Source organism: Morchella sextelata (genome assembly GCF_020137385.1).
Source record: "Morchella sextelata strain SCLS chromosome Unknown scls_7, whole genome shotgun sequence".
NCBI classification, from domain to species: domain Eukaryota; kingdom Fungi; phylum Ascomycota; class Pezizomycetes; order Pezizales; family Morchellaceae; genus Morchella; species Morchella sextelata.
The window spans coordinates 1,469,414-1,496,901 of record NW_025408622.1 but is presented as its reverse complement, the minus strand read 5'-3'; the positions used below and the strand labels follow the sequence as shown (position 1 = coordinate 1,496,901).

General features: G+C 46.9%; 9 protein-coding genes across 9 annotated transcripts; 4 read left to right on the top strand and 5 right to left on the bottom strand.

The window, feature by feature from the left end:
* Nucleotides 1–535: 535 nt before the first annotated feature.
* H6S33_012065 (uncharacterized protein) lies at nucleotides 536–3,967 on the top strand (the record flags this gene model as incomplete). Its single annotated transcript, XM_044843435.1, has 9 exons — nucleotides 536–572; nucleotides 829–1,286; nucleotides 1,359–1,522; nucleotides 1,595–1,736; nucleotides 1,789–1,892; nucleotides 3,180–3,229; nucleotides 3,384–3,454; nucleotides 3,526–3,851; nucleotides 3,919–3,967. The coding sequence occupies 9 exons, from the start codon at nucleotides 536–538 to the stop codon at nucleotides 3,965–3,967; spliced, it is 1,401 nt and encodes a 466-aa protein (XP_044695733.1).
* Nucleotides 3,968–5,088: 1,121 nt separating this feature from the next.
* On the bottom strand, nucleotides 5,089–5,859 carry H6S33_012064 (uncharacterized protein; the record flags this gene model as incomplete). Its single annotated transcript, XM_044843434.1, has 3 exons — nucleotides 5,089–5,433; nucleotides 5,603–5,686; nucleotides 5,824–5,859. The coding sequence occupies 3 exons, from the start codon at nucleotides 5,857–5,859 to the stop codon at nucleotides 5,089–5,091; spliced, it is 465 nt and encodes a 154-aa protein (XP_044695732.1).
* Nucleotides 5,860–8,723: 2,864 nt separating this feature from the next.
* H6S33_012063 (uncharacterized protein) lies at nucleotides 8,724–9,944 on the top strand (the record flags this gene model as incomplete). The annotated part of the gene is made up of 1 exon (XM_044843433.1): nucleotides 8,724–9,944. One exon carries the CDS (start codon nucleotides 8,724–8,726, stop codon nucleotides 9,942–9,944), a length of 1,221 nt encoding a protein of 406 aa, XP_044695731.1.
* Nucleotides 9,945–12,186: 2,242 nt separating this feature from the next.
* Nucleotides 12,187–14,116, top strand: H6S33_012062 (uncharacterized protein; the record flags this gene model as incomplete). The annotated part of the gene is made up of 3 exons (XM_044843432.1): nucleotides 12,187–12,315; nucleotides 12,393–12,480; nucleotides 12,582–14,116. The coding sequence occupies 3 exons, from the start codon at nucleotides 12,187–12,189 to the stop codon at nucleotides 14,114–14,116; spliced, it is 1,752 nt and encodes a 583-aa protein (XP_044695730.1).
* A 1,779-nt stretch (nucleotides 14,117–15,895) lies between these two features.
* Nucleotides 15,896–16,369, bottom strand: H6S33_012061 (uncharacterized protein; the record flags this gene model as incomplete). The annotated part of the gene is made up of 1 exon (XM_044843431.1): nucleotides 15,896–16,369. One exon carries the CDS (start codon nucleotides 16,367–16,369, stop codon nucleotides 15,896–15,898), a length of 474 nt encoding a protein of 157 aa, XP_044695729.1.
* Nucleotides 16,370–17,518: 1,149 nt separating this feature from the next.
* Nucleotides 17,519–18,036, top strand: H6S33_012060 (uncharacterized protein; the record flags this gene model as incomplete). The annotated part of the gene is made up of 4 exons (XM_044843430.1): nucleotides 17,519–17,521; nucleotides 17,591–17,745; nucleotides 17,881–17,903; nucleotides 17,960–18,036. 4 exons carry the CDS (start codon nucleotides 17,519–17,521, stop codon nucleotides 18,034–18,036), a joined length of 258 nt encoding a protein of 85 aa, XP_044695728.1.
* Nucleotides 18,037–18,597: 561 nt separating this feature from the next.
* H6S33_012059 (uncharacterized protein) lies at nucleotides 18,598–19,692 on the bottom strand (the record flags this gene model as incomplete). The annotated part of the gene is made up of 1 exon (XM_044843428.1): nucleotides 18,598–19,692. One exon carries the CDS (start codon nucleotides 19,690–19,692, stop codon nucleotides 18,598–18,600), a length of 1,095 nt encoding a protein of 364 aa, XP_044695727.1.
* Nucleotides 19,693–20,970: 1,278 nt separating this feature from the next.
* Nucleotides 20,971–22,659, bottom strand: H6S33_012058 (uncharacterized protein; the record flags this gene model as incomplete). Its single annotated transcript, XM_044843427.1, has 3 exons — nucleotides 20,971–21,816; nucleotides 21,885–22,052; nucleotides 22,297–22,659. The coding sequence occupies 3 exons, from the start codon at nucleotides 22,657–22,659 to the stop codon at nucleotides 20,971–20,973; spliced, it is 1,377 nt and encodes a 458-aa protein (XP_044695726.1).
* A 2,254-nt stretch (nucleotides 22,660–24,913) lies between these two features.
* Nucleotides 24,914–26,411, bottom strand: H6S33_012057 (uncharacterized protein; the record flags this gene model as incomplete). The annotated part of the gene is made up of 4 exons (XM_044843426.1): nucleotides 24,914–25,353; nucleotides 25,412–25,968; nucleotides 26,074–26,197; nucleotides 26,267–26,411. 4 exons carry the CDS (start codon nucleotides 26,409–26,411, stop codon nucleotides 24,914–24,916), a joined length of 1,266 nt encoding a protein of 421 aa, XP_044695725.1.
* Between the last annotated feature and the right edge of the window lie 1,077 nt (nucleotides 26,412–27,488).

Sequence of the window (27,488 nt, the reverse complement as noted above, 5' to 3'; positions counted from 1 at the left end):
ATCGTAGAGCTTACAGTGTGTGGTGCAGATCTCAAAACCTAATACAGTATCAAGATTCAAGATATGTCCCAGGCCAGCTCAGATGAGATGCGGAATTCACGTGTGGGGTGGGATCTAGGAGAAGTTATTTCGCGCTAAGTACCACACATCATGCCGCACTAAATACCCACAAAACATCCTGGTGCCCCACCAAGCTTTGCAAGCCTTGCGGGGAATTTGCATGCAACGCGGCTGTTGTTGTTTACCCTCTACTGCAGGTTCGTGTTTTTTCTAACGACCCCAGCTTTCAATCCCGGTCCCTTCTTCCCCTTCTTCCCCTTCGTTCCTCACTTCTCAACCAACGACCAACACTCACGACAGCCAACACCAACAACCATCAACCAACAGCGACAACAGATAGATATCTTCTTGTTAAAAGATAGAAGAATCTATCCATTCCTTCACTACAGAAATCCGAGAAGTGTCAGTTCGCTGCCACCTGAAATCAGGAATTACGGAGACTGCCACCTTTGGACGGACCGGTCAAGGAGCTAGCATGGAAAACTACCAGAAGATTGAGAAGATTGGTGAAGGTTTGTCACATTGCCTTTTGATGTTTGCTGCTTTTCTTGGCCCAATTCGTCCCATACCAAACCCTTTGTGTTGTTGTTTGTTTACATGCCACTTCACTTCCGCTGTTTGTTTCGACCATTAACTTAATTGTTTCAAATCCTCTTGATGTTCCTTGGGATAAATGTTCCCATCTCATGCATCACTCATTACTCCCTCTCGCTTTGACCTTTTATGCAATTTGATATGTCCGAATTTGAGCTCATAATCTCAAAACAGGTACCTACGGAGTCGTCTACAAAGCCAAAGATCTCAAAAATGGCAACCGTATCGTCGCTATGAAGAAAATCCGTCTCGAGGCCGAGGATGAGGGTGTCCCCTCTACCGCTATTCGTGAGATCTCTCTTCTCAAGGAGATGTCAGATCCCAACATCGTTCGTCTCCTCAACATCATCCATGCAGATGGTCATAAGTTGTACCTGGTTTTTGAATTTTTGGATTTGGATTTGAAAAAGTACATGGAGGCTATCCCACAGAATATGGGGCTGGGTAGAGATATGATTAAGCGATTTATGAGCCAGCTGGTCGAGGGAGTTCGGTATTGCCATGCTCACAGGATTCTTCACAGAGATTTGAAGCCGCAGAATCTCTTGATCGACAAGGAAGGGAATCTGAAGTTGGCAGATTTTGGATTGGCGAGAGCATTTGGTGTTCCTTTGAGGACCTATACCCATGAGGTTCGCTTTTCCCCCTTCTTTTCTTCTTTTTGTGTTACTAGTAGATCGAGCTAACCTTATGTCTAATGCTAGGTTGTTACTCTCTGGTATCGCGCCCCCGAGATCCTTCTTGGAGGCAAGCAGTACTCCACCGGCGTCGACATGTGGAGCGTTGGTTGCATCTTTGCCGAGATGCAAACTCGCAAAGCTCTTTTCCCAGGTGACTCTGAAATCGACGAAATCTTTAAAATCTTTAGGTTTGTGCTAATACATATCCTGCCTTTACCTACTATATATCGCAATCCTAACCATGCGCCCTGTACACTTAGGTTACTCGGAACCCCCGACGAAGACACCTGGCCTGGTGTAACTTCTTTCCCAGACTTCAAGTCCTCTTTCCCGCAGTGGGCCAAGGTCGACGTCGACAGAATGGTCCCCGGACTCGACCCCGCGGGTTATGACCTTTTGGAGGCATGTCATGTTGCCTCTTTCTCTATTTCCCCTAAACTAACTTTTCTTTCAGGCCATGCTCGTTTTCGACCCAGCTGGTCGTATTTCCGCCAAACAAGCCTGTCACCACGACTACTTCATGGAGGATGGGCAGAATAACGGGAAGCCGGCGAGCAGGTACGCACGCTAAATAACGAATAAGTTTAACGCAATGGCACATGATACGATTGGATGAGAATAACGAACTAAAAAGCCAATTGGAGAGATGAATAAAACAAATCTCTTTTTACGTTTTGTTTATCGCCTACTCTTTTTTTTTTTAAGTTTCCAAGTTTAGTTTTTTTTTTTTCTTTTTTCCCAATTCCTTTTGGTTGGCTTCTACAGGAAATTAGTATGGCGAAAATAAAACCAGTAATCAGGCGGGTACTTTCGGTACGAACTGTGCCATAATGAAAGGTTCTGTTACTATTATTGTGGCCGATTTTTCAAGGCTCGGTCAAAGTAAAATGAGGGCTGTTTGGTTATGCGTCCTAATACCACTTTTTCTCTGGTCACTAGCTTATCATATTGAGCGACACTGTCTTTTGAGTACACACCTTGAAAAGCTTGCTGCACTTATATATTGTTGTATACTACAAGTACCTCGTTGTCCATGTACTCTCGGACCATGAGTACATACATGTTAATATTCAATCGAGTGATAAGATATGAGTTTTCTCAACAGGTTACTATACTATGACTAAGCGACCCACCAAAATATATTGGTCTTTAGAATCAAACAGCCAGGCAGGTCAACTCAACAAACATCATGTTTCGGTGTAATCTGGATTAAAATTTCAGCATAAAAAAAGATCGTTAATAGATTTGTGGTTGGCGATACCTCAAGTAAGTCCGGCTTCAGACTCTAGAAGCCCTAGATCTCTCCACTAAACTAAATAAGTTGGTTATATTATATTCTCTAAAGTAGATTCTGACCTTAGTAAAGGGGGTTTGTATTAGCCTTCTGAGTGCATGTAGGCATGCATCTTCAGTGGTGAGGATTGGAAACTGGGGTGAGGCTTTACGGTGTTACCCTGCCTTAGCATTGCAGATTTAACATCTAATCTGATGTTACGCTACCTTAATGATTAGATTAGGGCAGTAGACCTGGTCCCCACACACGCACACACAGTCCCAAGCTGTCAGCCAGCCCACGCCCCAATCTCTAGACTGTATTGTGAATTTGGGAGAAATCTACACAACCACCACGACCGACAACTCCGCGACCGACCGATCCGACAACTAATCCCGTCAACCCAGTCGACGTAGTCACAATAAAGCGCAATTATGTATGTTTTTACCTCTTGCCAAAAAATTCAGACACTACGGTTTTTAGGGTGGTTTGGTTGGAAGGAGCGATTGATAGTGTTGAACGAGTGAGAGAAAGTGAGAACGAACTTGCTAATGATGGTACCGCGTTGGTAGGCTTATCCCTAAAGCCGATCGCAAGAAGATCCACGAGTACCTCTTCCGCGGTAAGCTTATTTTCTTGCCCTCTTGATTCGTGAGGATTGTTGGATATTGGAGTTGGGGACATTGGGTCGGAGGTGGATGATAGAATGGCTGGATGAGGGAATGAGGGATTGGCATACGAGCGGATTCAAGGCCAAAAAGCTAATGTTTGTACAGAGGGAGTTCTCGTCGCCAAGAAGGACTTCAACCTCCCCAAGCACCAGGACATTGACACAAAGAACCTCTTTGTACGGCTTCCTCTCAAGCTCCATCAGCTATCAAAGTCACAAACTAACCGCCTATGGATGCGTACAAATAGGTCATCAAGGCCTGCCAGTCCTTGACCTCCCGCGGCTACCTCAAGACCCAGTTCTCGTGGCAGTACTACTACTACACCTTGACCGTCGAGGGTCTCGATTACCTTCGCGAATGGCTCCATCTCCCCGCTGAGATCGTGCCTGCCACCCACGTCAAGCAGGCCCGCAGCCACGCTCCCCCCCGCGGAATGCTCTCTGGAGATGGTGGTGAGAGGAGGCAAGGTGGCCGTGGTGGTCCCCCCGGCGAGAGGGGTGACAGGGAGGGTGGATACAGGAGGAGGTTCGACAACAAGGAGGGCGCTCCTTCAGGGGGCTTCAACCCTGAGTTGTATGTTTATCCTCTTCTACGGTTTTTGGGAGATAGGGAATGGATTGCTGACGTTCGTTTGTTATAGCCGCGGTGGTTTCGGTCGTGGTCGTGGTGCTCCTCCTGCTGCGGAATAGAGGAGCATTCCGTAATTCTCCCTGTACCCTCCAAAACCTTCTTCCTCTTCCTACCTTGGCTCCGTTTTTTTGTATCTTTCTCGGTTGAGAAATACATACTTTTTTTCACTACTACTTTTTTTCTCTTCTTTTCATATCGGAAAAAAAAGAGCGGTCTTGGGTTTGGCTTGGGGGAAAATGGAATGAAAAAATTAACAAAGTTGTCATGAAAAAAACTAGATAAAAAAACTTACTTTTTCTTGGTGCAGTGTTTTAAACAGCTTCTGTAGTATCTCGCGCGACTTTCCGGGGCGTTTAGGGAATGTACTAAGTCTAGTAATACCTCACATGGTGCGTTGCACGAGGAAAAGTGCTGTTTTGAAGTTTCACGACCTATGACGTTTCGGTGCTATCCTAACTTACTGCAACCTCCCCTCGATATTGAGTGCTCCGCAATTTGTAACAAATTAGATAATGATAAGAGTATTAAAGCTCCAATGAAATGCTCAAATAATTCTTATGTTCACAAAACAACTACCAGTTGTAGCAATTGCTCAAGTCGTTAACTAGAGATCACAGCGATAAATAGTTAGTCTAAGCAAAAAACGAAGAGCTATGTATAAATGTCTTTCAACCGATTCTTTTGCTCAAGTTATTGTGAGCTTGTAGAAATTGGAACTTGGTTCATACTTGCATTTTTGGACCTACGACTAAAAAAGACAGGATATTTACAGGAAGGCCGTGGTTTGGCAAAATGCCAAACTAAGCCAAAGGTGAAGGAAATGACTGTGAGGAAAGCATGGAAAGACCCTAAAGATAAGAATCGAAGAGAAGAAAAACAGCACCTACTTTCGGAAGAAAAGGAAGGGATTGTCAATGATTGATATAAGCTTCGATAGGGATCTGCCCATCATGAGACAAATCCCCAAGCTTCCTCCTTTCAATAGCATTCGGGCTTCCTCCTGTTTCGTTCATTTCCGTCCAATCCTGAATCCCATGTTGCAGAACTCCGCCTGCCCAGTACTCCCTATCGAACCAGCGAGAAAAGGAAAGAAAGAAAAAGACGAAAGATAAAGAGAGAAGGGGAAAAAAGGGAAAAGTTAATTTAAAGGTTTCCACCCATTCCTTCGCCTTTCTCAATATTAATTGGATGGAATGGGTACAGCATTTGTTTCAGTCGAGCTTCCCTCTGGTGCTGTCTGCTCCGCAGCTGCTTTACCCTCCTCTTCTGCGCTGTTTGCGCTGCTGAGCTCCTCGCCTTCGATCGGCTGCTGGGAGCCCATGGGGGACTTCGCGTGAAGAAGGCTACTCTCCTTAACCGGCGAGCTTGAGCTACCGCTACCAGTCGGAGTACCAGGACTGGTGACCTGGTGGTGGGGGATGTTTTCGGGGAGGGGGTGCTGAGAGCCGATGTTGGTTACGCCGACATCGGAGGCCTTCCCGGCTTTGGAGAGAGCATAATCGCCCGAATCGAAGTATTTGCGTTCCTAAATCATCAAAAGGGAAGGTAAATTTCCCAAAGGTTAGCTTGATCTGATGGTTGAAATTTTGACGATTCCCTGTCTTCTGATTCGCTGATAGAGAGGGGTAGGATAGGCATTGAGAGCAGGGGGTGATGGCGGTGATGGTGGGGATGATGATGATGGGGGTTGTTACTTTCAGCTTGTTCTTCAAGATATCTTTCTTTGAAGGCAATTTTCCATAAAGACGGAACAATCTTTGTTCTTCCTCTGTGAGAGACTATATTGACTCGACACAATCTCATCCTCGAGATTTGGTCCTTATCGTCAGCTCAAGTTCCGGTGGCCCATTCATTGTTCTCGAAGCGGGGGAAGAAGGTCAATGCGCAATGGAGTGGGGTAATGAAGAGCACTCACGCTGATGTCAACTTTGTTCTTCTGTGCGGGAAGCATATTTGGATTGTTATTTCTCCCTTCTGATGGAGGTATTTGTTGATGGGGGGCGGAAAACCGAAATTTCTTTTGGTCTCGTGTGGAAAGGTTGAAGCTGTAGTAGGATGTCGCAGAAGAGAGGTAGGTGTGGGATGACGATGTATGGTTGTACGCAGGAGATAGTAGTCTGAAAGGGACAATGGAAACAGAACGGGATGGGCAACTCGAGTTATGTATTCACTAGATATGGAAGCAGAAGCCAACAAGACGTCTGGAGAGAATGAATCCTGAGAACCTGTTTGGGGTTGGGGTAGGTAGAATGGTTGGGTTTCCTTATTTATTTTCCCTGCAATCTGCTGTACTACAAGAAAAGTGGGTACTTTGTAGAGTAGATATTATTTATGCAGAGGGGTCAGTCAATCGAGGCACTCGTTCTATCCGTCGTGGTCATCATTTGGGATTCAACTAGAGCGGGCTTATTCGAAGCAACCTCTCCGCGGTATCTGATCCGCATCGCCTGCAGCGGAAGAGTGGCAGAGCATTCCTAAGAAAGTTTATCTACACCTGTAAGCTTTTGTCCTTTGCAATTCTTTATGGCTACTCTGTCCAGAAGTGCTCTAATCTGCAAGTGGTTTTCTACCAACTCCCATGAAATGATTATGGTTCTGAAGGGATCATTCACTCCCACGGGGTAACCGGTGCTCATACCTGACCGCGTGTAAACTAGCACTCCAGTGATCAGGTAGGTCTTCTACCTACTCTACCAGGTACATTACTCCACTATATCCCACACACGATCAGTGGTACCAGGCCAAAGCCTGTTCACCTCACGGAAGGGAAGCTGCACCCGTAGATCCCATACACAGAGCACACGCCGTAACTCGACAGTAGTGATGTGGAGAGCCGCATTCGAGCTCTTTCGCTCTCTTGGTCACCTGTTTGCGATGATATGATGCGGGATCGACAAAAATAACAGGCCTATCTCACCCAGGGAACGGGAAACAACCAAAAGGCGGGGTTGATAGGCCGTTATCACACGCAGATAAGTAAACGCCCATTGCGGTCATACAAAGCTGATCCAATTATCGTCTCGATGGATCACACTGGAAAACAAAGGAAGGAAGCATTCCTTACGATCATAGGGTAACCCTACGGGAAGCGCCTGTAGAGTAGAAGTAGAAATACTGTACCTGCTTTCAAAACAAAGTATCCGCCGTGCCGGACAAAAGTTCGTCATCTCAATGTGTCAGTTAGCCAATATGAGCTCCCGAAGTTACATGGTGGTTGGTCCCATGATGTGATGTGATGGCCATATATGGGTTATGATTGGACAGCACTTGAGTTATTTGATGAGAAAAATCCTCGAGGACAACAGCAGAACTTTCAAGGCCCTAACCAATACATATTCTGGTGCTGAAGGATGTTGCACTTATCCTAGCTATGACACACGTAGCTGTATCAAAATGGGCCGCATCGGCTTCTCAGAAACCTTGCCAAGATCTCGGCCACAAAAACGATGCTAAACGTGCCAAGATCCTGGAGTCCAGTATGGAATCCCCCGAGTGATTCCGATTGTAATACATACACGGAGTTCTCGAATACCAGCTGTCCAAATAACGGGTTTCCGGCAACACGGTACGGTAAACTGATTACTCTGTTTCTTATCATCTTAATGCAAGATTTGGAAGCTAAGCGAGCGAGTGAGACAGATCTCCTCATTCGACGATATTCATCATTCATGCAAGATCTCTTTCAGATACTCACCGAACAAGCACACCGGGGTGGGGAGTATTCTAGATGCTACTATCCTGCGGTGCTGCGTGAATCGAAGCTTCCTGTAAGGTACAGGTAGTAAATAGCCTCCAATCACTCTCACCCAACCTGCGTTACGTGCGATTTAGAGTCGTGCCCTGTGGATATATGTCCTGACTGTTCATGTAAGAACGTCATGATGTGTGACAAGCTATACACATATGCTATAAACATATCTCACATGGCGGATCTTGGACAGCTAGGCTCTGTTTCAACAATGATTAGAAAATCCTCGGTGTATCTATATAGTCCAAACGATGTTGGAACGGTGGGGATGCTTTCTTCAAACAGACAAACTCCATTTAGTTCTCTGTATTTCGCTGTTATATTAGTGCACGGTAGTAATGTATATTTAAACCCAACTAAATAATATTACTTACATGTGTCTATGTGATTTTAGGGCATGAGCCAGGAGATGATTTCCCTCGAGTGATCTACTGTGATCCAAATTCGACGCGACCCCAGTTCCAGAGAGACTTGGGTAGATTTATCGGTAACAAGTGTTAAAAAAGTTTATCACCTAAATGCTGGGAGAACAATTTTTTTTGAAGGTGTGTGAAACTTTAAGACTTTGATCAATAACCTCATGGCTAAAGTACATAAGTCATGTACTTGCACCAAAATCGAAACAAATCCGTACGCAGTACACATGTATGTAAATACACCTGGAGCCCTTCCTACTGACTCTATAAAATCTTTCCTATTAAGAAGTAAACACTGTTATATTTCTTTGATATTTAAATCTAGATCTTGAGTTATTGAGATATTTGAAAAACTTCGATTTCGATGTACGTCTCGGTCTGGTTACATGTGGTTTCTGGTTAGAAACCACTTTCCAGAGCAAGTCATCAGCAAAAGGTTCCGAAAGAGCTATTGAAGCCGCCTGGAGAAAGAAATCTCATTAAACCAACTATCACTTTATAAAGTCCACCGATTCAAATTATTACGTTTTACCAATTAAGGGTTAGGGTTTCCAATTCAAGATCCAAGTCCCACTCACCATCACTCCACCTTCCCCCATCTCATCTGACCACAACTGCTACCATAACTTCGGCCATAACCACAACCTCAGTATGAAATCCACAAATATCGCCCGCGTGTCATTCACCAAATCCGCATTATCTCGCTTCACCACTCTCCTGAACACACCCTTAGCTGGCTCCGCCGCAGAATCGGGAAAATTCCTCTCACTAATCAAGGAATCGTTCCGGTCTTCCCTTGAGGCCTCTACACCGCCGGTCGCACCAACTGACAGTCATTTGAGCCGTATTCTCTCTACAGAACCCTTTCTCTCATCCGGCCTTACCGGAACTTCCCCTGCCGCCGCCTCCGCCGCCTCTAAAGCAAACATCAAGAAGTTCCTCCAGGACCCTCTTGAGCTGTTCGAGGAACAATGTTTACTTGGAAAGGCAGACACCGAACTTGCTGCGCTCTGCCTCAATAGATATCTCCGTGACGGGCTAATGCCTGAGCCTCCCGCAAGCATATCCGTGCCTAAGGAGCTCAAGTGGAGCGCTGCCGACATTGTGTTAGACGGACTAAAGAGATCTGGAGTCGGTGAGCCGGCCGATGTACTGTCCAATCCAAAGCTTGCGCGGGCTGTTGCGGAGAGTTGGGCGATTGAGAACAAGGACCAGATGATTGTTCGGTGGTCCAAAATGGCCGGAAAGGAGACTTTAGTGGCGCGACAGAACATTTTGTTCTTCGGGCTTAGGAAGATCCTCAGTTTAAGAGGATGGGAGAGCGCCGTGGCGATGTTTATGGAGGTTTTGGACGGGCATCAGCAGGACAAGAGGTTCACAAGGAGGGAGTACTCTGGGGTGGGGGCTATGTTGTGTGAAGAAGGTGTGAAGGGCTTTGCGAAGCACCCATCATTCACAAAATTGATTTCCAAATCAACAGTGTGGGCAGTTAACTTGCAAATGAAGGCATGGATTCATTTAAGGTTCACACGTCGGGTAGACGTGGGGGTACTTTATTTTAAGAAATTAGCAGATCATTTGAGTGCTGGGGAGCAGCCAGCATTGAAGAGCTGGTATCGTCAGGATATAAAATTCCCTGTAAATCTGACGAGGGAGTGTTTAGTACAGGGAAGGATAGAGGATGCAGAGATGGTTAAGAATGTAGTGGAGAAGATCTTCTTCCACAGAGTGACCGAGGGGCATCTTGATGAGATGAGAAGGATGATCGAGCAGGCCAAAGCTGGAGGGGGGATGGGAGGGACGGGCGAAGAAGCATCAAAAGAGAGTGAGAACATTACCGATCTGCAAGGCATGATAAATGCACTTGGTTGATCGAATCGAACCTGGGTATCGAGTTTGTAAATTTCTTTGTTATGATTTCGATGTTTTGTGGGTAGGGTTGTAATTGCATTGACCTGCGCACAGTAGGGTACTGTGCCTGAGTGGGATTCTTATGGCCTGGGGCGTTTTATTTACGGCATACCTATCATTTCCTTTATTTTAGTATCATCATGGATTGTTTCTGCAATTTTTATCTTTATTTATTTCCTTCTTTTCTCTTTTCATTTCTGCTTGCACAATATTCTCAGATAGCTTTATATCCTTAAATATTACTTCAATTGTTCACCGTGTAATAATAAGCAACTATGTGCAGGCACCGAGCGCATGAAGTAAGAGATGCGACGGCCACATCTACCGAAGACATAACCCTCATCTCAGTTGTCATCGCGTTTCGTTTGATCCTTGGTTTTGACTCTTTATACCGCGCGTTACCATAACCATAACTGTAGCCGTAATAATCGTAAGCAGAACATCGATGCATGCATCTCCTTACTTTTACATGCCCGATCCCGGACGTTGGTACCTCCGTGCACTGAGTCCCCAGGTTATGTACGGTATGGACATGGGACTGGCATTGAAGACTCACCGCGGATGTTGAATAGTTTCTTCAGATACTGTAAGTTACAGTGCTTCCATAGGTACATCTAACTATCCAAGTACATATAGTTAATGATTAGAGAACACATACTCAGTGGCTGATTGTTTCTATTATTTCCCTTTATTTGTTTATTTCGTCTCTCAGCCATGCTCCATAATCATCCCCATGGTTCAGCCCGGACGACTATCACTCTTACTTGGCCTCAACAGGACAGAGTTATGGTAGAGTAGAGTAGGCACGCAGCAACGCAACAACGAGGCTGCACATGCATGCATGGAAGACGTGTCAGCTATCCTCGAACGAGTTGATTTTCAACGCCAGTGGGGAGCTTGTACACCTCACAGCCCGAACCACTCTGCCCATGCACTCTTTTCAATACATGAGACCCTAGATGGAGCAAGTACAGTACTACATGGAGTACTCTGCGGGGAGAAAAAATGGAGAGAAAAAAAGGTATTTGTATTCCTCTCATCGTTACATAAAAGCGATGGGATCATGGGAAATGCTGATTATCTGGTACTGCTGGCTAATCCGATGCCACTGCACACGTATCTAGCATCAAGCTATGCCTATTCATCATCTGTATCCTCGTAGAAGTGGTAGTCCACTCCACATATCTGCCCCTCTGCCGCTGCTGAATAGGCATAGAGATGCGGGATATGGATGGGTAAAGGTTGCAGAGTACATGAGGTAGGTACACTGTTGAGCGGAGTAGGCAGGCGGTGTGAAGATCTGTACAAATGGCCCTCCCTGTTGCAAGAAACTGGGTGAGAAGTGAAGGACAGCCTACAATACATCCAGAAAAGTGTCTCAATTTCCATCTAGACCCGTTAAAAAGCGATCTGTTCGGAAGTTATTCTTTCATTCTCATCCCCCATTCTCCTTCTTTTTTGCGAGTCCTCTTCCCCCAGCGTCCGGTGTTGCACACATCGTACGTTGATACCGTGAATTGCCCTGCTGGTTGGAAGAGTAGTTTACGCATCCGCGAGATAATCTACATACTATACACTCCTCCTCTAGAAAGAGAAGAGATAGTCACCGACAATCCCTTTTAGGTGGTACACAGGATTACAAGAAAAATATCGCTGCCCTACCCTGCCTGCCAACCATCTTTCCTTCTTCCATCATCTCTATCCATCCATCCATCCATCCACACACTCAGCAACTGACCTCATACCTCATCCCTGGCAAACACACACCCTGATCCATATTAAAGTACCTAAATGCCCCTCCCCCTCATTTTCTCAACATATCTACAACCCATACACACCCTTTTCAGCCTGGCCCAACCGCCTTACGAAACTCATAACTGAATCCATACACGCCCCACAAAAGTCTCATTCGACTTAATTACAGCCAAGCTGCTACAAGTGGTAGTAACCATCTACCAACAGAAGCACAACGCGCTACTACCATCTTAGTAACTACATAACTCTTACACTGCCCACTAAAGCTTGCCTCATCTTAAAGGCACTTTTAGTTTCGCTTCAGCTCCACTTCTCACTCAACCCTCCCCACTCCCCGGTGTGGGTTCAATAAACATAGTATCTATATATTCTCGATAAATCCGCAAAGCTGGAGCTCGTACCTGCAAACCAACCTGCTCGCTATCGCGATCGTCAACCTAGGCGAAATATGACTCCGCCGCCGCAGCCCAAACCGCCCAGCCCTAAGGAATTCTGGGGGTATCTGATCAGTCGGGAACAGCCGACGCAACCGACGCCGTTGTTTCGGAATTTATTAATCGCTATCGCAAATTACATTGTACGTCGCTTGAGGATTTTATATCTTATAAAGATAAAGAAATATGGAAGAAGATAAGTAGCTAATAGGGATTACAGATAGAAAAGTTAGAGCCTTTAGAAGTACGGTGCTTAACACCAGAAAAGATCTCAAGCTTTTATCATAATGTTGGAGGTGATCTTGATGGTAAGTTTCTCTCAAGTCCCTCCCTACAAGCGCATCGAGAATGTGGATAAAGTCTGGAATATAAAATAAATGGAATACTGATTTTATGTTAAACAATATAGATTTGTTCCTCTCAACGCCGCCAGACGCATTGTCGTCAATCTACACCACCCTAGGTTGCTCACATACACTCCAACCTAGTCCTAGAGATGACTTTGTCCCACCATCCATCCCCGCACTAACATCACGCGGCTTCGTTACATGGCAGACTATTCAACTGCTGCTGGATCCTGTGGAACACGTGCCTTACCTGCAAGAAGCAGTTCGCGTTTTTCCACTTCAAAATCCAGAGTCAGGAGAGTTCTTCCCACGGGAAATACCTTCTGAGGCGTTTCCATCAGCGCCGGACCAAGAAACAGTCAGATGGCACGATGAGATGTTTGAAAAGAAGAAGGAGAGGGATGCATTGAAAGAGGCCACAGCTGCAGCAGCAGCCGCAACCGCGCCGGCGAGTAAGCATGGAAAGGTACAGGTCCCGGTGGGTGGGGAACATGTAGAGCAACCCCCAGCACAAGAATACCACCGGCATCATCACCACTATGCGCCACAACCGCAACAGTACCAGGAACATTATGTAAGTTCCAGGAGTCGCAAATCAAGACGAGCGCCGGCACCAGCGCCAGAACCTCCAATAGAAGCGGAGCGCTATTCGAGAAGCGCACCAGGCGTGTCAGATGCCAATAATCCATTTACGCATCATTCTAGACACCATGGTAACCATGTATCTTCAGAAACAGTATTTGCTTCTGATGGCGAAGGTGGACATCCGCATAGTAGGCATCAGTCGAGACATCACTCTCGTAGAGGAACAAGGGAACGAGAGTTTGTGAAGCCCTATCACTACGAAAATGGCGTCGTTACGCCTATTGCCCCAATTTTCACTACCGAGCCGGTCTATGTAGATGGAATTCGCATACTTAACGACCAAATTCCTTCCTCTCCCCCATTAGGTGGTGCCCAGCACTTCCACTACCACGCCCCTACAGTCACTGCCGAGCACCCGGGGTCATGTTCATCCAGTAACAGCGACCTCCATGGCGCTTACCACAACCATTACCGTAGTCACCACCAATCGCCAGAGCATCTCTCCCATGGCCACCACCGCGATCGTTCCCGCCCATCACGGTCCTCATCCCCACTTCACGGTGAACCAGTTCTCCGGAAAAGTGTCAGTGCGTACTATCCCGGTCAGGAACCAACCATTCATGCGCACTCTCACTCGCGCTCGCGCTCTGGCAGCTCTGGAAGACGCATTCGCCGTGAGGTAGTATCGGATATGGACAGCGATGTATCCGACGTGTACATCAACGGCGCTAACTCGGGGTGGACTCTTCACAACGAGCGGGCAAGACTTGACGAGGAAGAACGACTAAGGAGTAAGGAACAGGAAAAACTGGAAAAGCATCGCAGAAGGCAAGCAGCAGCAGCAAGAGAACTCGCTGAAAGAGAAAGAGGCGCGACTTGGGGAGCTTATGAAGCTACTGCCGCGCCAATCAGCGGAGGTGGAGCTGGAGCTAGAAGCGGGAGGAGCAGTGGAGGAAGGAGATACTATAGGGTTGAGGTGGAAGAGGCTGGCAGGGGGACCAGGTATTCTTAGTAGCTTTGGGTTTGGTTGGTTGGGCTGGGCTGGATTCAGACGGCGTTGAGGATTTCATCTTTTCTATGTGAATAATTTCTTCTGTCGTTTTTGGTGTGGGGATTAATTTATTATGTCGTTTATGAGGATCTCTGTATTTTGGGGCGTTGATAATTTGATATCCAGGATTTGAATTCTTTGCATCAGGTGATTTTGGGTTATTATTGACTGTAGGAGAAAGGATTGTTTCTACTAAAATCATCTCGCTTACAATTACCAGTAGTTAAAATTTGTAGCCTGTAAAGTAATTACACTTCTACTTTATGATGTAGTTAGATGTCTACCAGCTAAGCAGACATTGGCTACTTGGAGCCGATCATTTTGGGGCTGATGGTAAAACTTGCTCACCGAATAGACTGAAGTACCTACCCTTAAGCATAATGCTTTATAGAATGCCAATATTTAAGGCTTGTTACTCTAGAGGTTCTCACATCCATTCATGGATTATCACTCGATTTGGGACATCCATGGTGCGATACTCTAGGGTGTTTTTAATTGACACTTGACGACTCAGCAAAAATCTCTACCTCGGTGCGTTCTGTCACCCAGCTTGATGTCACTGGTGAATAGTCGTTGGCTGCTCGTGTGCAGGTCCGCCTGTAAAGAGCGTTTGTTGTCCTGTCTTGCTGTCCTGTCTCGCTGCGGCCTATTCTCTTTCTTTTCTTTTACTTAGAATAAACTGATCATCATCCATCGCGATACGATAACAGTCACCGCCGATGTTTTCGTGAGAAAGTTTAGGAAGAGCCTAGGCCGGCGCCCTCTCTCCCCATATCCGCTTTTCTCTCTTTGAGCGTATTGAGGGGTCGATAATGCTTTTGACGCTTCTTATCCTCAATACTATGCTCCAGAAAGAAAGCTATCCTATTTTTTTGTTTACCCTTTAAGGGGCCGATAGAATGGTCCTGTCGGTTTTGGTACCGAAATTCTTGGCAATACGAGTGATGATTCATGATTACAAAATAATATTCTCAGCATGAGGCTTGGTTCCAAGCTCGCTGGGTGCGGGAGAGTACATGTAGTTGCGTAAGTCTGAGAGGTATGACTAGCTCCACCTTGTGATATAAAACTAATATTATTATACCCCGAAAACTACATTGCTACTCTTTCTAGAAAATCCGAAGGCCTTGAAATGACAAAGGATAAATCTACTTTTACTTATATGAAGCTGCGAGTAGGAGGCCATGGAATTCTTCCGCACGGTCTCATGAGATCAGTATATGCTGATAATTAATTAGCAACATCGGGTCAGATTAATACAAACGGCTGACCTATCTAGCTATTATTATGTCTAGGGTATAAAAGAATGTTTCTCATCACTGCTACTTCTGGTTGGAAACCCGTTTCAAGCAGCGGGTGGAGACTTGTAGTAAGTAAATACATCCGAAATTCTATCCCGCTAAGTGTATCTGGGAGAGCAGTCAGAATCTAGGTGGCCTCAAAGAAATATTCAATTCTATCATCACAATCTCACAAGGTCGGGTTGGTTGTTACTGTTTAATTGGGTCCAGAAAGCACTGTTAGACATTTTCCATATGGTTTCTGCGTAATCGTACAATTCGATTCACGGCCCTGGGCTGTCAAGAGTACTGTCTTGGTCACGAGTCTTAGAGCTTTGGTGTAAAGAATATAAGTTCTTTTAAAGTACAAACACTGGGTATCTAAAAAAAATCCCCCCAAACTCCGATAGCGCCATGGTATTCCAATCCCTAGAAACGGGCAGCATCGATTAAGGTGCTTTCACTTGGCACCATTCCTTTCTAAAAACGCCATGACATGATCCGCCGCGCCAAACCCCTTATCCTGATGTTTCCACCTACACGTTCTTGCCCTCTCCAAGATAGTCTTCCCCTCCGCGTCCTTCGAGTTGATATCCGCCTTATTCTCCACCAACTCTACAAAGATCCCTCTCAGCACCCTCAGCTCCTCCACCGAGGTCGAATCCGGGTACTCCATCATCCTCTCGAAGCACCAATCCAGGGGCGTGAACCCTCTCTTGTCCTTCGCGGCCACATCTGCACCGCTCTGTAGAAGAAGCTTGACGATGTTGAAGCCCGTGGGTGTCGTGAGCTTTGCGGCAACGTGGAGAACAGTGTACTGCTTCTGCTTCTTGCCGTCGACCGTGGCGTTTATGTTGGGGGATGAGGGGTCGGCGAGGATTTCTTCGATGAGGGCGATGTTCTCGCTGCTGACAGCGTGCACAATGGAGGGCATGTTGTGGTGGGAGGAGCGGATTATGCCTATGGCATTGTCGAACATTGAGGAGAGGTTGGATTGGGATCGTGAGACCAACATTTTTAATTTTGTGAAGTTTAGCTAATTTGGTGGGAGGTAAATATCTTTAGTTTTGGGGGGAGTGTTCGGAGTGAAAGGTTGGTGGGCTGAGGGGGAAGACGTTGTGTATATATACAGGTACCCTGGTGGTATGCTATTAAGGGATCGTTATCTGAAACCCTGTATTCATTTACTGTGATGTAGTGGGTACGTCGGCAGAACTCCCACGCCGCACTTACCTGGGCCAAATTCAGGGGCATTCCTGGATATTCCCTTTTGATCTAGGAGAAGTCGTCTCTTCAATGGTATTAGCATCCTGTCGGTCCGGGAATATGTTAATGAATGTATTGCTCTATCGTGGGCCAGACGTATAACCATAGCTTGAATCCAAGATATCGTCACCATTGAGCACAGCTCTCTCTTAGGAGCTCGTGAAGAAAATCAGCCCATCTCAAATTCCATTGGGGTTGGACCCTTTGCATAATAAACGCCACCGGCGGCGAGTGGCTTACATGGGGTGGAAAGCACCAGCGCCCTCGACATAAATAATCTTGTTTTGGGGAGGATGGATTATTTCAGCCGAGCTGAAATCATGTAGCAACGTTATCTGTTATCGCATGGGTAGGGGTTTATGTAACCCCGAGTGATGGGCTGTGATTCAACTGGCATTCAAACATTCTTCGAAAGTCAAGGTGGACAAGGTAGGGAGTTTGTTTTCTTTGGAGCGGTTATCTTTACCGCCGAGGTAGGTCTGCAACTCAGGAGCATTCTTTCTTTTGGAACGCTTGATATTGCTGATGGGATGATTAAAAGTTACCATATGATCATTTCCACCAGTCACCAGTTACCTTCATACTTCCCAAGTCCCGCTAGGAGTATATGTGTTTTTAGAGAACAACCTCACTCAAGGATATCACTTATGCTTCAATCAACCACCCCGTGGAAAGCTGTGCATGTGGACGGTCGTAGGCTACTACATTCTGCTCTTCCCCGAGTCTCTATGGGCCTGGACTACTCCAACTTGTCCACCACGGCCACCACGCAGCACGGCGTACCTACATGCACCACGCATGTGCATGTGTATAGATAATGGTATGTAGAATGTGATTAATCTTTGCTCAACCCACCTCACCACCTTGGTCCCACAACTAAGTGTCCTAGTTGCCAGCCGTCTTCGTGTTTGCTCTCAGCCATGCACCAAGTGTGCCATACCCCGATTCTACTCACCTAGTCGACAATAGGGGGACAGAATACCCCTGCTATATCACAGTGCTTCACAGAAGGTCACCGCACGGCCACAAACTTGAAGTTGGATGGTACGGGGAGCACTTCCAGGGATCGTTTCCCCCCACCACATCAACAGCTTGCACTGTAGCTGTGAAGGACACTTGCAGTGTTTGCAACACCGGTTGCCTGTAGATAGCTGCCTAACGGACACCGGCCGGCGTTAGTCGTCGATGTAGCTGGGTGCAGGGTGCAAAGCCATTGATTCCGTAACATCAAGATTTGTGGCTAACCATCTTGCGCCAGCTTCCCGCTACGGGTTCATAGATTTACACCTCCAGCCCGGCTCGCTGCAGTACCTACTACACAAACACACGTTCTAGGATCGACTTCCAGGATCCCGGCTTGAAACACCAGGACCTGGTTTCCAGTGCGTTGATACCCGCACCGGTGGAAGCTAGATGTGGTGCCCCGGTGAAGATGAAACACGCATATGCGCATGTAGAGCACTCTATGTACGTGGTGCCGGCGTCAATAGACAACCTACCGGCAAACACTCTACCTCTCGGGGAAGAGATCGAGAGGTTGGAGGGACCAATCAGGTGGACCTGCTCTGATAGCGATAACCCTAGCCCTGAGTTCTGGTTCCAACGTCGACCCGGCTCATGATCACAATTATACTATGAACTCAAGGAGTAATATCAGGAGTAAAGTCTATTAATTCTACGGTTCGAGTAATGATAATAATAATACAGTAATGATACAGCGCTAAATACAGAACCTATGATATTGTACAATGTAAAGTACGGCCAATCCAGGGCCAACCCCCGACCTATAATAAACTAATAATCATAACAAAAACCCCGCCAACTCCAATGAGACAAAAAAATAAGGGAGGCCCGCTCTCCAAGATAAAGATATAGATAAGAAAAAAAACTACCAGCTCATATCTTACTTCGGGGAAGCAAATTCCTTAGGGCGCCTTCCGCCCTAGTCGAACTCCTATCACCAGAGCGCCCTCTCTCTGACTCCACTCTAGTTGCGCCAATCTGGGCATTGCTCTTCCTACTCCTCAACATGATGCCCTTCATAGTGAACCCGACAGCTCCCTCATTTTTGGCCTGCTTCGTCTCAATTGGCTTAACAAGGTCCTTTCCCATCAACCCACCGCGCTCCTTCAGCGCGTTCTTCATCCCATCTGACTGCGCTTCCTCCAACATACCCATGAGATCCAAGATCGCCCTATCTAACGGTGTGCGGCCCCACTTATCAAGTGCATTGATATTCGCCCCACACTCAAGTAGCAGGTATACAATCTCGACGCACTCCCCAAGTACCGCCCAGTGCAACGGGGTGCTCCCGTTCTCATCCGTCTGATTGACTACCGCGCCAGCGCCCCATGCCTGGAGCAGCTTCAACATCTCCAAAGACTCCATAGGGTCGTAGCATTTCACCGCGGCGTGCAAGAGCGTATTCTTCTCATGGTCTGTCACGTCCACGGATGCGCCACGTCGTAGCAGCATCTCAGCGATATTGTAGTGTCCGTCTTTGACCACCTTGTGTAACGGCGTACGTCCATTGTTATCGTAGTGGTTCACGTCCGCGCCGCGCTCGAGAAGGTGCTGTATCAGCTCTGTGGAATAGTAACCCCGGATTCTGATTGCAAGGTGCAGCGGCGTGCACAGTGTGTCGTCGTGAGCGTTTATGGAGGCGCCCAGCTCGAGGAGCTTTTTGGCGGCGGGAAAGTCCTTGCCGGCATCGCAGGCGTAGTGGAGCGGCGTGCGGTGGTTGCAGTCCACGGCAGTGATGGATGCGTTGAAGGCGAGGAGATGGTGGAAGATTGTGGGGTGGTTATGAAGTATTGAGAGGTGCAGGGGGGTTTGTAGAGTGTCGGGGAGGCAAACGTTGGGGTCGTCGCCCTCCTGGAGTGAGGTGAGTGCTAGGTCGGCATTTCCAACAATTGTGGCCCAGATGAGACGCGGGACGCTGTTGGTATTGCTAATAGGTGCGTATCTGCTGCGTATAGAAAAGTTATCCATTTTTAAAGAGGTTTAAAACTTAAAGTGATTTCTGAAAGATTTGGTTTCTCAGTTGAGTATTTTAGAGGTGAGCTTCTTATAAGGACCAATCCGGTTTTCAACTAGTGGTTATGAAATGATGATGATGGTTGACACTAGTTTCTTTTTAGTATTGATCGTAATGCTCTCGACGTTGAATGTTTGGCAATCGTTGGAATTTGAATTTGATATAGTATCGAACAAAGAAGTCCATACCTCGCGGGCACAAACAGATACTATATATCTTCGTAAATATCACCCCCCCTCGCTCGCCCCTGCTCGCCCATCCCTTCATCTCGCCTTCCTCCATCCGGCCATCACAAACGGTTCGGTGTCTGAGCCCGTCGCGGTTCCTGCCCTGTCATCTCCAGACGCGCACTTTACTACAGTCAGTCGTACCCGCACCCACCACACCATTTCCTATCACCGACGGTCAAGGTCATTCCCGTACTACGTTTTGCGGCGAAGTAATTGGCTTGAGAGCTCAGCCCTGCATCCTTGCTCTCCTCCACCACGCCAAGACACGGATCACTGCTGGGAAGCTGCTTGAACACGGAAGTGCTTTTACCCGTTGCGTTTTTGGTTGGGTGCTCTGGCTTGGCATCTTGCTGGCCCGCTGTACCTTCCTGGCTGTGTTCGCGTTCTTGGTCCTTCTTGCGAGTTCTGGTTCTGGTGTTCGCTAGAATTCTTGCTGGGCAGGTGGACGTATGTAGTCTGACTGACTTGTCCCCATGGTTTAAAACTTGGTCATGGCCATATGAGTAAACTGCAGTAGAGAGAATTTGCACCCGCACTTAGGCCGATATAATGCTCACACTGCCTCTCTCCAAGAGAAAAAAAATTCTCCTGGACTACAGTATGTACTCAGGAGGTTACCTATTGGCTTTTTTTGGGCTTATTATGGCTGGCGCCTCGGTACGCTTCGGGGGACCGCGCGGTAATGACAAATTTCTCGTATCCCCCTGATCGGCCGCTCCGATTCGATTTGTTGGTGGAGAAGGTCAATCGGGCTTAGGGATTAGGAGTTTTTTTTTTTTTTACTTCCTCTTTCTTCTCTCTTGGTCTTGGTGGGTTGCGTGCAACTGAGTGGATTTTATGGTGATGTAGGCCGAGTGTTTTATGGTGGTACGAACCAATCATTTACTGCGGCTTCCAAAAAACCTGTAAATTCTCACATTGGCACTGTGATACCTAGCGTCATTACTTCTCGTTATTCGCATCTACATATCCCTAATATACAAGTAATAAAGTGTCTTAAAACTACAAATTTGTACTTGGAATCGTAGTCGCCAGAGCTGCCAAAGCTTCTGTCGAATTCGACGCAACACAATCCACGCCGATCCCGCCCGTGACCCCATCACAGGTAAACACCTGATCGCCCAGCGGCGTGGTCATCTCGATGCCCTCCATGTAGATGTCCTCGCAGACGGCATTGGGCGAGCAAATAACCTCGACCGTCAGCTTCCCGCGCGCGCCCGACGACTCGCCGGTGAAGTTGATGAAGGTGACGTTGGAGATGTTGACCTCTGACGGGTGCTTTGCGCACTCGGTACTGTTGATGTTGAAGTAGCACTGGGTGAGGATGAGCGGGTAGTCGACGTTGTCCATGACAAAGTCCTTGTATGTGATGTTGTTCATGCGGCCGTATCCCGTGCTCTCGCCCGCCCAGGCCTTCAGGCGGGCGCCGTTCTGTGAGTTGTGCATGGTCACGTTCTCGATGTAGACGTTCTCAATGATGTCCATGACGCCCGAGTACTGGCCGATGCTGCCCATGGATACGCCGTGGGTGCCGTTGCACCAGAGGTTCTGCACGAAGATGTTGGTGGTGTTTGGCTTTGGGCTGAAGCAGTCGTCGCCGATGTTCACGCGCGCGTTGGTCACGGTCAGGCCGTCAACGTTGTATGAGTCCCAGCCGTCGGTGTTCTTGGGGAGGTTGGAGTTAGTGGATTGGGCCTCGATCAGGACATTGTTGTAGAAGATGTCTTTGGACGTGATCAGGAAGTTGGTCCAGCATGGTGAGTTACGGAGAGTGATTCCATCGATGAGGAGACCAGTTGCGTTTACAGCGGTGAAGAGGTTAGGGCGTAGGTAGACGTTGTTGGGGTCCTATTCGGGGGGGTGGTTAGTTTTGGGTTACAGATATCATTGACAGTATGGAGGAGGAAAGTTCGTACAAGGATTTCACGGCCAGCGAAGCCGTCGTACCAGGCTTGACCATTGCCGTTGATCTCTCCGGTGCCTTTGATTACAATGTCTTTTCCGCCCCATTGCCAGAAGGTGATGGAGTTTTGGAAGGGGTGGAAGAAGTTGTTGGCTTGCCAGTATGCGATATCATCTGTAAACTGTTGTTCGTGGACCGATTAGCGAGCGGTTCTTAATATAATATACTATTAGAGGAGCTCTTGGTTCTGCTGTAGTAACTAGGAAGGTATCTGGAAAAGCCGGAAGAACGAGACTACTAGCTATAGCTAATATACTCCCAAAAGCCAGCTCCTCACAAACTTCACAAGTCCCCATAGTTCCCACTACCTGCAGAAAACCGCCCTCTTCCTCCAAATTTAAACACAAGGACAAAAAATAACCTACCAAGATCTGACCATCCAACTGCACCACAATATCATCCAAAAATGTCAAGTCCAACTTCTTTCCTAGCACATAAGTTTTGCCCTTCTCGAGCACCAGTGTGCCTCCGCAATTGGCCTCACTGAGAGCTGCCAGGAACTCGTCTGCTACATCGTCCGTCTCATTGCGCGACGCCCGCAGATGTACCTTTCTGCGGTGATGGTGTTGCGGGAACGCGTGGTGACGCGGGCCGCCAGGGTTATAATGACCGCGGTACTTGTTTGTGCGCGGGGCCAGGGGTACGAGCGCGTTAGAGGAGACAGGCTTGGAGAGGATTGAGGAGGGCGCCGCCAGGAGGACGGAGAGCAGGGTGAGTGTGAGCTTCATGGCGGAGGAGTATTAGGTAAATTAGCTATAGCAGAGGAGGGACAAAATTAAGTGGCCGCTGATAATATAGGGCTGCTACTGCTGCTCCAAAAACCCGTGGGTTCTGGCACTGATGAGGCAGTATTTAAACCCCCGTGGCCAGCTCGTCCTCCTCCTCCTCCGCTCCTGATCTCGGCCTCGGTCTCGGTGAAGGAGCAGAGCCTGCATATCTTCTCGGGCGCCACTACAGCGAAGTCGGGCCTCATGGGTCTTGTAGCAATCAGTATATATACTCATCAAATTATCCGAGCAAGTCTAGAGTAGGCGTACCTACATTGGAGATTCCCGATACTGCATCATATCACCCAAGCTTAAGAGCCAGCCATTCAACGGCATGGAACACAAGGAAAAAAAGAAAATAAAGCCCGGGCCTGCTGCAGCACAATAGCCGACTGTGGGGAAGCCTGCACAAGATGCTTGTTTGACTCGGCGTTCTGGGCGGCACCTCCGAGGGCCGCCATCCCTGGAACTGTGCAAGATCTTCGTTTTTTAAATTTTGCGTGGGCTTTATCCACTGCATGGCCATGGACCTACGTATACAGCAATTAATCGTCATCCTGCAATCCGGGGAAAAGAAAAAACCAGACACATATCCCGGGAAAATGGAAAGATAGAGAACCAGGAAAAGAAGGTAGGTCCCATACTTTAGAGTAGATATGTGTTTATCTTGCGTGCGGAGAGAAGACCGTGCGCGTGTTCGTTCGGGCCGATTGTGTAGCGGTGGACCATGGGATTAGTTGGCAGCTTGCATGTAGAGTGTCTATAGAGCATATGTGGGGGGGCGGGAGGGGGAGAGTTCTGGGATATATAAGTATATTGTGCCTTGATCTGGTGTGCGGTGAAGTGGACCTGAGAGACAACCTGGCTTTATAAATTGACTACATATCCACACAAGCTGAGAAACCTTCTTGGCAAAGCTGTGCCTCCAGAGCGATTTCAATTAGTATTTTCAAGTGAAATTTCTTCTCTTTATTTTCCCGGTTAATTTAATAATACTAAGGAATGTGGTACCTCAGCAGGCGCTACAGCAGCGAGTTAATAACATAGCAGAAGCATCAATTACATAGATACGGTTCTTAGCAACATCAGGTGAGTTGATCATGAAGTGCCTATGTATATACATAGATTAAGGTTTAACCGCCCGTCAAAGTTATTCTAACCTTCATGATCATTGACTCAAAACTCCTCATAGGATCTGATTCGGAACTACTCATTGATTCTGACTCGGAACGTCTGAATAGGTAGGGTTAGGGTTTGCGTATATATATAGGAGACAATTACACACCTAAATTCTGATGATCTAGCGATATATAGACATAATTACAAGTAGCCAGTATTGGGAACTTCATGCCTGAGTGACAATTATTGAAGGAGCTACGTGGCCCCGAGTGAGAATGAACTGTGGATTTTGCCAAGCTCCAGACAAGTTCGAGGCCTTGGCAGGGATTTCAGAAGCTCTTACGACTGAGAGATTTTGATATTTGACAAATTGATCTCGGAGAATGATTTTCCTCCCTACCAAGAGTTTATATTCTACAGTACTTTACATCAACCCTCTAAAAATTGGTGGTGGAGTAAAAGGTTTAAAACGGACAGTAAATCAAGACTGAAATCAACGAGAAGACCCCCACGAAATTTTGAGCATAGAATATGATAGACAGCAAATGAATAATATTGAGCCCTTTATAGGAATGGCTTAAGTAGCTAGCTGCTTACATTGAGGTGTGATTGACAGTATACGTCGACTTTATCGTGGCTTCGTACATGACATACAATTCGTACAGACTAAAAAAAATAAGATGTGAAAAAAAAAAGAAGAAAGGTATAATAGGTACAAGAAGAGAGAAGAAAAAAGAAAGAGCAAAAATGATGTATTAAGCCCGCTATTATTGAGTTCCTGATAGACGCATACCCTGACAAAGAAAGAAAAACATTTTACCCCGCGACCCAGAAACAGTACCCTTTGCAATTGCCAGAAGCAAGCAGGAAAAAAAAGAGAGAAAAAAAATGATAGAAAGAAACCGACGAAAAAAACCTCGTCCCAAACAAATCTCGTTTAGACGTAAACTCAAAGATTCCTCGTTCGAATAGACTCCCTTCCTAGAACACCTCGGCGGCTGTTCTCATCCATTTACGCTTCATCCGTACACCCACATTGCCCATCAATGGTACCCCGCACAAAGACATCCGGGAGGAGGATTCCATTTTTCTAATTTTACCTCTCTCCCTTCATCATGTCCTTGATTTTGTTCCATTCCTTCAAATCGTAGACGTTAGGCTTAACGCCAGGACCTTCGTACCTAATCGCTGGTTGGTTGGGTTGTCTGTCCATAGTGAAACGATACATCTGGGTGGCCTCGTCGAGGATTTCGTAAGCGGTGACTACGTAGAGCCCGTCGTAACGGATACCGGCGCTCGGCGCATAGGCAGAGTGCTTTTTGCTTTTGGTCGAGCGCAGAAGGCGTACGGGATTTCCGTTGTTCAAAGACATTTGTAGCAACTTCGTGCCCCCCGAGGGAACACAGGTGCCTGTTCCCTTGACAGGAACACCGACTGTGCCACAGTACAACACCCTGTTGCCATGGTCTTCGTCCTTGCTGTAGCCGTGCGACATAACAACGCTTATGCAGCCATATTCCTTGTTGCCAGAGATACCTATCAAGCAATTGTCAGTTGGTTTCTATAAATCTAACAAGTATAGTTGGAAAATTACCAGCTTCCATCTCTCCGTGAGCGCCATCTCGCATAGCACATATCTGCAAGGGCCACCAATCGCCAATTGTAAGCCCATTATGACCGATAACGAGAGCATTAATTCGGTGGCGGTAGTTTTCCTCCAACCGCCAACCGCCGGTGCGCTTTATCTTTCCACGGACCACATCGCGATTGATTGTCGAGGATGATGCGATACCTCGCATCAAGGCTTTGTCGAAATCGGAACGCAGCCATCTGGCACGAAGGCTCTGGGCTTCAAGAATAATATCCTGAGGAATCCTCAGTGCGTTACCAGCTCGTACCAACTCTGTCAAAGCATCCAAAGTGCGTTGTGACCGGACCATTATTGAATCTGCTGGGATGTACGGCAATCTTTGGACACAATCCCTTAAATTTGTAACATCCACCTCGATCTGGGTATTTTCCGAAAACCTCCTCATCGAGGCGCGTATCTTCTCCGCACTGCTGCCAAGTGCAATACCCTCACTCCTAGTTAAGGTTGACTTCAAGGTTGGGGCCGGCCGAATTCTCGTCCTTTTCTTTGACTGATCAGAACTGGCAAGATTGATTTAATAAATTAGCCATTGAGCGTCAAAGAGAAAAAAAGAAAATAAAAGAAAAGAAAATGCAAAATACTAGCAGGATGAGGGGATTAATTACTTTGCATCATCTTCGATTTTGACGGCCCTTGAACGAGCTCTTTTATCCCGCTTCTCCAGTTGTTTCTGGGCTTCATCTCGGTTTGATTGGGCCGTAATCCCAACGCCAAACATATCCTCAAGCTCTTGATCAATGTCATCATCATCGCTCTCGTTTTTAATGTTTCCATCGTTTTCGTCACCGTTCTTCTCACTTTTGATTAAAGCATCGTAACCTCTCTTCCTGGGGTTAACGTTGGAGTTGTTGCTTGCGGTATCAGCAGAGCTAATAGGGCTACCCAGCTTCTTCTTCTTTTTGGGCTTGATTGACCAAATAGATAGTGGAGGTTTTCCAGACATTTTTATTATAGTAGAGAGTGGGGTTTTTAGAGGGGTAGTGAGCGTAACTTTTTTTCTGGAGATGTAGAGACAAGGACGCGATGGAGGGAGAACGTGTTGAGGGAGGGTCTTAAACTCTTGAGGTGCAATCTTGGCTTGGCTGTTGGATTCAGTCACAGAACTAGCATTTACGTAAGCAGCATAACTGCTAGGAGTCATCAAAAAAGTCTCTCACACTGGGGGTCAGCATATTAGCTTGCTGGACTTGTCTCGAAAGGATTTGTGCAGTGCGGGTGGCTCGACTGACAGGCTCTTAGTGCAGATCTTGGTCAACATCCTCCTTCCTCCTTTGGTTTTACAAGACCGTTTTATGAGAGCAATTGAATTCATCAGCAGACATCCTCCAAATCTCATGCTCTGTATGGAAGGAGGCATCCCCGTAACAAACGAAAATACCAGGTTCTGTACGTCTTCCACCGTACCCATGCCAATTGTATCCTTGAACTCGACTTGCCACAATTCAGATTCGATTGCTAACAGCTATTCAAACGCCCGAGCAAACACAGGAAACAATAGAACCTTCACCATTCACACTTGCCATCAAGATACCAACACGATCTTCCGATTGGCTGCTCGCATTACCGCCCTGGCAAATAGGATAGGATGACCTATGTAGGTACATTATTCTCTCTTACTGCCTATAATCAACCTCACCGTGCTAACTTCGAACCCTTTGTAGGTGCTGTGTTAGAAAGTGAAGTCCGGCATGCTATTAATTATCGAACCTCCTTCGTGGTAGAGGAGAGGATCCAGCACTCATCGTCATCACTACCATTAGCCCAGCACTGAGGCAGGAGTAAATCGTCGTTGGATATAGATCTAGATGGAGAATTATATTATCACAGCTGGATAGACAATGGGCTTTATAGACACAAATTATGCTACTCATGTCCGTAGTTTTACAGTTAGACTAACAAAGAACCACAATCCGCAATCCACAAGCAATCATTGCCAACAACTGATTAACAAAGAGCTTCCACTTCCTGCCAGCCTACATAACAAACCCCCCTTCCCTATACGCCCACATTCCCCCACCCT